This window comes from Porites lutea, chromosome 5, assembly GCF_958299795.1.
Source record: "Porites lutea chromosome 5, jaPorLute2.1, whole genome shotgun sequence".
Lineage (NCBI taxonomy): Eukaryota > Metazoa > Cnidaria > Anthozoa > Scleractinia > Poritidae > Porites > Porites lutea.
This window is the reverse complement of record NC_133205.1, coordinates 28,657,322-28,668,297: the sequence shown is the minus strand read 5'-3', so window position 1 is coordinate 28,668,297 and position 10,976 is coordinate 28,657,322. Positions and strand designations below refer to the sequence as shown.

Below are 10,976 nucleotides of genomic sequence, written 5' to 3'. Positions count from 1 at the left end.
TTTTTGGGGGGGGGGGAGGGGGGAGGTGCGATCCAGCAAGGGGACGGACCAAACAAGCCCAGAGGCGAAAGTCCCGGCCCTAGAGGGGGAGGGGCGGGGATACTAGGCTGTCTACTATGGTAGGCGGAATGGTGCAAAATTCAACGAATCAAAATCACTACCAACATCAACAACCAATCTGCAGTTCAACATTTTTTTTCTACATCAACAATAAAATCCATCCAACTTCAACGATTAATATAATAATCAACATTCGAAATATGCCTAATTCAACAACTAGAGAAAATCAACATCAACAAAAATTCCTCTTTTCTTCAACGACGATTTGCCTCACAACCAACATCGGACATCGACTTCAACAAAAACACGTTCAACAATTTGGGGACGAACGACTGGCTATGGTCGAGGGAGGTTGGGACCCAGAAATTCTAGGAAAAAAACATGGCGGATGAAGAGGAGAGAATCAGGCGATGTGTCCGAGAGGAGTTAAAGCTAAATCTTGTATCCAGGACTAGAAATTTAATTCATTCGGCGGCTTCGAGTTCTGTGCCTGAATTGAATAATGTTTTTGCTGGCCAAACTGCACAAAGGAGCTCTTTTGGGTCGTCATCTCGACCGACTATAAAAAGACAAAACATTCTTGGCCCGCTTAATGTGGTACTTTTACGGATAGAGACGCAGAGAGGAATTCAAAAAGGCTGTAGAGGGTGCTCTCAAGTTCTTTCCTGGAATAAAAATAAAACCCGAGAAAGAATTGTGTTTTCAGAGCCTCGTATACGTAGTTAAAAGGAAAGATGTTCTCGGAGTATGGAAAAGCCTCATATACCCGGCTTCTACCAAAACGGAGAAGTATTGTCGGAGTATTGGTTTCACAAGACCGGGACAAAGGAGACGATATCAGTGCTTCAGATATCTAAGATCTGATTTATAAGATCCTGCCGTTAAAAGCCGGGTATTGTTTATACTGTAAATAAAATTAGAGCGAGGTAGCCATGTATCGAGAATAGCCCACAGCATCGCCTGCGTCCATTTATTCCCTAGCGCCTGCTACAGGGGCACCCAACGGCAATTTTCGGAAAATATCTGTTCGGAAGACGATTTGAGATCTAGAATTTTCGGAACATTTGTTGTAAAATTTCTTGCTTACCTGCCTCTGCTAGGATTTTCGAACATCTACAAAATGGTATAATTACCCATTTTTAACGGATTTTTACCCTAAAAAAGGCCACCTAGAATTTTCGGGAGCCTTTTCCAGGCTGAAATTTTCGAAAAAGTTAGTTTTGATCCCTATAATTTTCGGATTACTAGACTTTCAGCTAGGAAATCCGAACAGATGAAAAATTTTTAGGGGATAAAAATATGGCCATATCTACCATTTAGATACTAAAATACGTTCAACAATGCTATGTTAAGTGGTTTTGAACTATATCCTCGTTGGGTGCCCCTGCTGCTACGCAGGCTACAGACAGCACCAAGGCTTTAGCTTGACTTTGCTTGTGGCGGTTACGATAGCGTACGTGACTGGAATTCGTTCGCTTCCTCTTCCAATAAAATCTCTTAAGCTCAAGCGGGCGCCATCATATTTCGCCAACGGGAATTGACCCGGCTTTGCTATAGGCTCTCACTTCTTTCTTAACTGAACTTGCAACAGCTTTCACGAGCTGTCTGTGAAGTGGTTTAATTTGCTGCTGCTTGATTATTAGGCATAGGTATTTCACCATCGCACCTTCCTATTTATTCTTGAAGCTCCTTTCAACGTACCGCCCAAGAAGACAAGGGATAACCAACAAACCTAAAGAAAAAAAATAGATTTTCCCTTGGACGATTTGTAGCTCTGTAAACAAAAGCAATTTACAATTTTCCGGGCACACGTTTATTTACAAACAGAGTGTTGACGATCTTACACCAGCAAAATTCCTAAAACATGCTATAACTCCTCAAAAACGGCGGGTTTTCCATCGCAAGTATTCGAAAACTCCTCATTGGAGGTTTCAGAAAAAAAGCGAAATAGTAGCAACACAAGCACCGGAGCTCGACCAGACAGTAAGGTGAGATTTATTGTAGGCGAGCTTTTTGAAGCTGACAACCCAATGGCCGGAAATGACTTTGATTGGATAGTATCGAATCATGCTGTGTGGGGGTGGAAGGCTTCAGTAAAAGCATCTGTGTCAGGCTTTTCTCTCCTTCAGCTCTCGCCATTTTTCACTTCCATCTTTCCCCTTTCCCCCCAGAAACGCCTGATACCCCAGGCTTCAATTCATCATAATCTAAGACTAACTGTTCCAAATCTCTAAAAAAGAAGTTCCACACGATACTTTGCATTTGGTTGGTAGCTCCGGCCGCATGTTTGTTTCCTGGGGCTGGTTTCTCGAAAGTCCCGATAATTAACGGACCCGTAAAGCAGTTTTGGTTTACATGCAAGATAGAGGTTTCAATAGTCTTGCATCTAACATGATAAAACTATCAGTTAATGAAACAAAATGGAGTAGTTTGCTAGCCAGGACCCTCGCTCTTATTCTTTACATTTCGATTTGAATATTTGATTTCGGGCCAGAAAAGTTACCGGGACTTTCGAGAAACGGGCCCCTGGTGTCTCTATTTCCCAGCATGCCCCGTGATTAGAATTTCTGGGTCCCAACCTCCCTCGACCATAGCCAGTCGTTCGTCCCCAAATTGTTGAACGTGTTTTGTTGTTGAAGTCGATGTCCGATGTTGGTTGTGAGGCAAATCGTCGTTGAAGAAAAGAGGAATTTTTGTGAATGTTGATTTTCTCTAGTTGTTGAATTAGGGATATTTCGAATGTTGATTATTATATTAATCGTTGAAGTTGGATGGATTTTATTGTTGATGTAGAAAAAAAATGTTGAACTGCAGATTGGTTGTTGATGTTGGTAGTGATTTTGATTCGTTGAATTTTGCACCATTCCGCCTACCATAGTCTACGACTGTATTACGAGCAAAGTACGAGCGTTTTGAAAAACATTGGTTAGTATTTCTCAAACTGTTAAACTTCAAAAGTGATTTGTTTCAAAGCCGGACTACTTTATTTTACAATTTTTGAGAATGTCAATGTCACTATTTAAAAAGAAAAATAAAACAGAAACAGAGTTGTAAGTCCGCACTATTTGCTAAGTTTGCATCATCCGGATATACTGCCTGATCCACCCTTTGTGATTGGCTGTTGGCAGCCAATTGAAAAACGAGAATTTCAAGCCTTCATACGGCCTTATAAATGTGTAAGATCAATTAAGCCAGTCAGAACGGTTGTACTGCTCTCGCAACAAAAACAAAACAAAGTGAAAAGTAATGTTGCTCCGTAGCTAGCAACTGTCAAGGGAGAAATGATAACAACATCGCGCTGAAGTCCTAAGACTGGCATTTATTTCAATTTCCATGAAAGGGCTTGGAGTTGACTGATGGAAGCAACACTGTTGACCGAGTGGCGGTGCAATTTTTTTATGCTACAAGAGTAGGGTAGCTTTAATAAGTTAATAGGAGCTTTAATATCTTGTAAGTAACGCTAAAGAGCTGGGTCCAGAATGTCAAAACTACACCAGGGAACCTCTTACTGTTAAAATAATAATTCACATCTAACACTTTGCAGGAAACTATGGAAAAATATCCCAAATGTTATAGGGCCACTTTTGAAAATAAAAAGGAAAATACTAATCCTTCAGCTAGCAATCAGAGGTCAATTTCTGATAAAGTAAAGATAAGAAACCACAGGCAGCCACTGTACAGTAAAAGACCACATAACCTCCCAGTGAAAGAAAAGCGGCAAGAAAACATTTGCTCAATCCGCACTACGAATTCTACAAAACAGACTAAAGGAAAAAATAAAGGAGTAAGCGACATAATTATTAACAAGGGGTAAATTCCTTATAGATATAGGCAATTACCAAATCCCCGTTTTCATACTTTTACACGAAGGCTATAAAAAACGTTTTGTGGAAAGCTCACAGTATTTTCAATTTTACTTCACAATCAGTGAATTAGAATAGAAGCTAATAGAAAATACTCTCAATTGACTTTGTTTTAAATCACTGGTCAACAAAAATGTGGACCTTTGGGGCCTGTGTGTGTGTGTGTGTGGAAGAGGGGGGGGGGGGGGGGGGGACCGTCACTCCCCCACTCTCTACGGGCCTGAGTTCTTGAGTGATGACCACAAAATGGGTAGGTGACAGTAACATCATTTCGAAACCCCGTAATGAATAGATTTGAACGTCAATCGTAGCGAAGTCTTTATTTTTAAGGATCTTGTTGGATTCTTCAATTTGTAATGCTTCCAGGATTTGACTCGACTTTGAAGCCAAGCAAGAAGTTCTGTATCACTTTCGAGACTTTCTTTTTAATTTAACATGCTTTCCTCTGTTTTTCACTCCTTTCTTAGTTGCTTTGAATTTCACAGATTTCTTTACTTTTTTGTCTTGTTGGGATTTTCGATGTTTTGTTTCTTTGGAAAATTTCTCCGCCGTTTCCCCTTTTTCGTCTGGGTGCCTTCTCTTCTTTCCTGGTTGCGATGTTTCCTTGGAATTCCTTCTTTTGCGGGTTTTTGGAAAGAGTTCTAGAGAGAAAAATAAACAAGAAACCACTCAACTGGCTGTAATCATAACCACGGATTCTTGAAATAAAACCTCTCTTTACAAAAACATTACACAAGTAAAACAAAAACTGAGGAGGCCCTATAAACTACATCCATAAACATTTCCACGACGATGCGCAAGATGTCACATTTACGACGGTTTAAATCTACAACCAACTGGATTCATGACACTTTTCACATTTCAAAATTACATCCCTTATTTTTGCCCGAGAGATGCCCAAGAAAAATAATCGGAAGTGTTTGGCTAGTTGCAGTTCAAAGGTGCAGAAGTTGAATTTTTCTCCGGCGCAACTTACCAGGGTCGGGTTCTGCACCAACTTCTTGTCTGTACCAATTAGCATCGTCACTGTCCATGACGTCATCCGCAGTCATGGCTACATCACCTGTTGATAAAAGTTCGATACTCATCTTAAAGCCGCAACAAAGATAACTTGTTATCCCGATACATTTTTAGCCTTTGGCTACGACGACCGTGAAATGGCCAAAAGTCGTTGCAACTTTCTTAGTTGTGCCTGCAAGATTGGACTGAACGAGAAGCTTAAGGAAATAAACTTGAGATATGACTGGCGTTAGAGTAATGAGAGCGGATGCTACAATACACAAACCTTCTGCATCAGCCTCTTCGTCTTGTTTCTCTAATTTCTGTTTCTTCATTTGACCTTCAATGCTTCGCGCTCTAGAGTCAAACAAACAAGAAAGGCCCTCAATCATAAACTGACCTAAAATCAAACAAGTTAGCGGAGTAAAACATTACCGCTAAAGCGATGAAATGCTGACTTTTCAAGGGATATGACTTCCGCGGTCATACCCTTGATTCCGCTCCTGCTCATATCCCAATCCCTACCCACTTACCCCTACCCCTATCCCCTGACACCGCCTGTTTACTTTGCCTGGGTTACAGAATTTTGAAAGGGAAGGGAAAGGGCCAAATAAGGGGTGCGAGAACGTGACGCGCTCATTACATTCTCGCGCGTCTCTCACGTAAGCTATTTTCACCAGACTAACTGTCCCGGTCCTCTGCCTCACACTGTATTGTGACTTTGAAGCCACCTACTTGTTGAGCGCCTTCTCTTTTTCTTTTTTCTTGACGTTTTCTTGCTGCTGTTTCTTTCTTCGCTCTTTCAACTTCCTTTGAACAAAATGAAAATCCAGAGCATAAGTGAGTGACTCTTAAAAACACACGTTTAAAGAAAACAAAACGCCAAGTAACAATCGCTTAGTCAGTAAGACGCAGATCGAGGAAAATGAAATTGTGACATGGGCATGGTGGATTCACCGAACTCAAGGGTCAAATGTCAGAAAAATTCAGGAAGACTGAGGTGTGGTTGATAAAAGGTTTGAAGTAGCGGAGAGGGAACGTGTATTGGCCGTGACCAAAGCACAACGCTTTCATTGCACTTCGCTGTTGCCTGTAAAACGCCTGTTCCTCATGCGGAATATGAATATTACATCACTTATATTAAAAATCACGATAGGTTTGATGGATTCATACCTTTTTTCCTCTTTTTGTCTTTTCAATTCTCGGATTTCTTCAGCTGTCTTTTTTACTAGTGACACAAAAAGAAATTAAGGAAACTATTAATAATGAATGAAGCACTAATAACTGGGATGCCATGAACAGTACAACCGTGAAACAGTTCAGGTTACTTTACGCAACGACTTCTCTCGATCCATTAATATAAAAAAGCACTTTATTTGAGTGTCAATGTATTTAGCATAATAGTAATAATTGATGACACTACTTTTATGTCAAAAACTGAAGACGGGACCACCGTTTTACATAGTCATCCAAGCCATGCGAGGATCTTACCCATTGTAGGGAAAGGTAGTACACCTTCATTTCTCAGTTATTTTATTTAAGACCGAGTATTGTTCTGGCTACAGAATTGATCCGACGACCTCCTGCTCTGCAGTCAAGCTCTCTACCGACTAAGCTAATCCTGCCGTGAGGGCAACTTAAGTTCAGGAAAAACTGTCAATCCTCACCAAACTCATGAAAAAGAACTTCCCCGGAACACATTCCTTCCTGGATCTTAATTAGCTGAAGGCACAACCGAGGTCCAAGCTGGAAACAATAAAATGTTCCATGAATGTACAGTATGTCATAACGACGTCATTGGGACAAAGCGAAAAAAATTAAAACAGCCATTAACCCTCCAGCAAGTGTTTATACTTTTTAATCAAGTAGAGAGATAAAATGGGTCTTCTGATTATCTGAAGGTCATTTACTACCTTCACGTGAGACATGGGAAATATTATTTTAAACAAAAATTGAAAAAATGTTTAGCACATAAGTTTTATTCCCCTTTAATGCACTCTACGCTGTATTACAAATCCACATGACTCCCAGGAAGCCCATGTAAATACGGTACGATTTCGAGTACATGTAAAGATTGATGATGATGATGATGATGATGATGATGATGATGATGTTAATGATGTTAATGATGATGATAATTACTGTAAATCCTCAAACTGCTAGAATCAGTCCTGTCAAAACCACCAATAATCATTTTCCTTTAATAGGCACATATTTAGTCTGCAGATTTGCAGTGGTGTTAAGTTATTTCAGATCTGATGATGGCCAGTGCTTGCTCCAAACTGTCTCTGTCCACCCAGGTATATACCATAAGTGGATGACCTCAATGACGCAAAGTCATTCACTAAGGGAGCAGTGACTGTTGTCAGCTTGTCTGAGAATCAGAGCCAAGTAGTTTGAAAGCATACTAAGGATGCTTTTCAAAAGTCAGAACTGGCCGGCTTGACCATGGCTGGACCAGACATTTTGGCAATGAAATTGGCTTTCTTTAAAGAGGTTTGCTGAAAAACCATCTCCTTCATGCATAATATTTAGGATTTCACTAGTCTGGATGGTTAGTTTTGATTAAAACAGAAATTCTCATTGCAATAGAAATGGGCTGGCCGGTCAGTTCTGACAAATGGAAAGCGCCCTTATAGTAGTAATCCTGGGTTAACTATAAACAGAACATATCAGTTGTCATGGTAACTAACAGAAAATTTGGGCCAATTCGCCTATAGCTCTACCTCTAATTTAATCAATCAGAAACACTTAGGTCTGTATGCATACCTCTGTAAGTCTGATTGCACTCTGCTGAGCCTTGACATTGCCCCTTCCTGGCACATCCTGTGGTAATGTTACCCTAGAGTCTGCAGGCTCTTCACCCTCACTCTCTGAACCATAACCACACCCTCCTCTAAAACACAAACATCACAGCATACCCAATAGCATCTATTACTCATTTAAAATTTTAACTCAAGAATAAAATATTCATTCTATGAACTGCATGTAAGTTTGGCATAAGCTGTAGAGCCAGATGGAAAAAGTAAACAAAAAATTTAAAAACCTAGAACTTGGCTTCTTGTCATTTCAAACTAGCAAGGGGTTTGCCCTGAAGAAGGGGTGGGGGCGAGGGGTATTTAAGGAATTTTTGGGTGGGGATGTGCTGCTGGAAGCCTATAATGAGATCTATTGTGGCTTCATTTTCAGGGCTGTCATTAAGAGGTGGGGGCCAGGGATTTCCCCCAACTACTATGAACATGTTCCCTGGCTACTTTCATCAGGAAATAGAAAAGAAATAGAACCAAAAGGAATCCCTAGCTGTTTTATTCCCAGCCTACTTGTTGTATTATTTACCTGGCGACTTGAAATCGTAGTGACATCTCAGATTTTGCTGCCCTATACTTGACTAAGCTCCCAATATTCCCCCTACCAGTTTTCCTAATCTACAGTCGCCATCAAAATGAGTTAAGACACTTTCCTCTAAAGGTGCTTTTTGACGTTTTCCTGACTTCAAAAATAGCTTTTTCTCCCCCATTCCCTCCATGCAATTTTGTGCCACTGTTCGAGCTGCCTTCAGAAAACAACAAACACTCCAACTTTGAATGGAGGGGGCAGGGGAGGAGTGTGGATTCTTTTGTTCTCTGAAGTTACCCTATTTGAGGACAATGTCTCAACAATTTTGGCAGTGATTGTAAACAAAAGTCTTCAACCAAATAATCAGTTTCCTGGAAAATGATATCCTATTCTAGACTCAAACACTCTGATTTCTATACCCTATCCCAGACTTAACTGCTTCAAAACCGTATCCCTCACAGTAGCACATACCTATTTAGTGCATATATGGCAGTAGCCCTTCAAATAACTACAAAAATAAAACATATAAATGTTACCTTAGTACATAATCACTGATATCACTCAGCTGAGACATGTTAGGAAGCTTTGTCTGGATCAGTTTTTTTACTCCACGACTTATTCCAATGGGAGCAGCTTGGATGTTACTGCAAGCAAGGTAAATAGGAGAAAATACTGTTACTGTGCACATACTAAATTTAACAGAACATTGAATAACCAAAGAAAAATCTCAAATAAAGTCTGGGACAAAGGCCCATGAAACATTTGATCAACTACTAGTTTCTCCTTCCTAGTTGGTAGATTTGAAAGTGAAAGAAAGAATTCAAAATAGGGCTTCTAAACAAAATCAAGCAAAATTCATATCCTTAATAAAAATATGCATGGTGTTTAGCAAATAAGATTTCAAAACTTGAAACCATCTTTTGAATGGTACCATAAACTAATATCCTCATAATTTCTAGGAAAGCCATGTCTCTGAGTGTCTTTCAACCCTTTTTAAGCTAAAGTTTAAATAGTCAGAACAGACCTATAATGCAAATTTTTACAAATTACTTTTACATCAGGAGTGACTTACTAATGTCTGAAGTCAATGGTTTTTGTCTCTGAGTTATAGCTTAATAACACACACCGTCTGATTTCCGAGAGATGGACCTTAGTTAGGAAAAAAATAATAATAGAAATGCAGTCTACCCTCAGTTGATTCTATTAAATACCAACTAGACACAATACCCAAAAAGATAATTTCCAAAACGAGAAGAAGAGGGATGGAAAGTCTTTAACTTTAATAGCATACAGATCAACAAAGATGTATTATCGTATAGCTGCAGGCTTCATCTGTGGCCAAGAGGAAGAAGATCCTGTGTTCTACAATTTGGCTACCCAAGTGGGCAAGATAGGTGTATCTTGCCTTCTCAAGATTGGCTGCTATGTCTCCCAAAGAAGTCTTTGTTTTTTCCAAGCTGTTTTAGGTCAAGATGGCTGATGCATGCCATGGAGGGAGATGAGAAGCAGCTGTGTATTTCACTGGCTAATATTGTCCTCAGTTGTTTTATGTGTTTTATGATCATCTTGGTCAAAGCAATGGAGGAAATGGCCAATAACCAGCCACCTTGAACTTGCTTGGTCAATAAAAATGCTCATTGCAATATTTATCTGCTACACATCAAAGATGCACTAATTTTGTTAAAATTTTTACTAATTCATGTATTACTAAGTACTTGAATCCTCTATTATCAAACTTTAATATTTCTCCAGTGCCTAAGCAGTTTATTATTATGACATTAATCCATTCAAGTACTTATTCTTTAAAACAATTAATGACATTTGGGTTGAATTTAAATCTTTTCAGACATAGTTATTGGTGTAGCCAAAAAAGCATTGCCGGCAAGACAAGCTAAATAAATTTACCTTTTGGATATTGAGAGAAGGAAACAGATTCTGAAACATTGTGGTCATGAGTTTCATTGACAGGCTGTCAGTGGAAAAACCATTCAATACCAACTGAAAGAGATAAAAGCAATTTTTTTTACAATTTTACTATAGATTTAGAAAATTAAAGCATACCTGTCAAGCGTACCTGTCCCCCCAGGATTCTACTAAATAATTGATGATTTGAAAAATGAATCCTTTAGTCATTCCCGTAACTAGTGTCAAATTCAAATTGGCATTCCTGCATACGCAATGACCAGAGAATATTTCAACAAGAACTTCTCTGTATTTGGTCACATTGAAAATCTTTGAATGGACAAAATTGCTTTGAAGACATTTACATCAAATTCAGGGAGACTAAGCTAGTAGAAATTTCATAACAGCTTCATATGTGCATTCACAGCTTATTGTACACCCAAGAATGCAGAGATGTATCTGAAATCCACAACTACCAACGGATTCAACTTTCGATTAATAAATTCATTAATGGAATCTTGGGGGGGAGGGGGTATGCTTGACCTGGCTTGACTGTAATAAAAATAATATTAATTACTAATAGATTACTTTTTTTCTAAAAGAAAGAATGTCTGATCTTACCAGAGGTGGTTTCTTGAACTGACTACCAAAAGTCTTAGGTTTCTTCAGCAAAGACACCACATCTTTCATCAGAGAATACTACAATAATAATAAATTTCAATACAATGTTAAGGTCATGTCTGAAAGCAGAAATATTTTCTGTCAAATACTCTACAAAAACTCAGAATCTGACACACAGAATTGTAAAGAAGCTAG

The 10,976-nt window shown here is 39.2% G+C and overlaps 1 protein-coding gene across 1 annotated transcript in view; it reads right to left on the bottom strand.

Moving 5' to 3' along the window:
* Window positions 1-4,224: 4,224 nt before the first annotated feature.
* LOC140936872 (suppressor of SWI4 1 homolog) overlaps window positions 4,225-10,976 on the bottom strand; it is an 11,764-nt gene continuing 5,012 nt past the window's right edge. The window contains exons 5-15 of the mRNA XM_073386378.1: window positions 10,782-10,859; window positions 10,164-10,256; window positions 9,331-9,407; window positions 8,795-8,902; window positions 7,692-7,818; window positions 6,590-6,668; window positions 6,096-6,150; window positions 5,658-5,732; window positions 5,209-5,279; window positions 4,900-4,986; window positions 4,225-4,564 (exon numbers count right to left, since the gene is read on the bottom strand). Of these exons, the coding sequence (XP_073242479.1) occupies window positions 4,329-4,564; window positions 4,900-4,986; window positions 5,209-5,279; window positions 5,658-5,732; window positions 6,096-6,150; window positions 6,590-6,668; window positions 7,692-7,818; window positions 8,795-8,902; window positions 9,331-9,407; window positions 10,164-10,256; window positions 10,782-10,859 (1,086 nt within the window). The 3' untranslated portion in view covers window positions 4,225-4,328. The remainder of the gene's footprint in view (window positions 4,565-4,899; window positions 4,987-5,208; window positions 5,280-5,657; window positions 5,733-6,095; window positions 6,151-6,589; window positions 6,669-7,691; window positions 7,819-8,794; window positions 8,903-9,330; window positions 9,408-10,163; window positions 10,257-10,781; window positions 10,860-10,976) is intronic.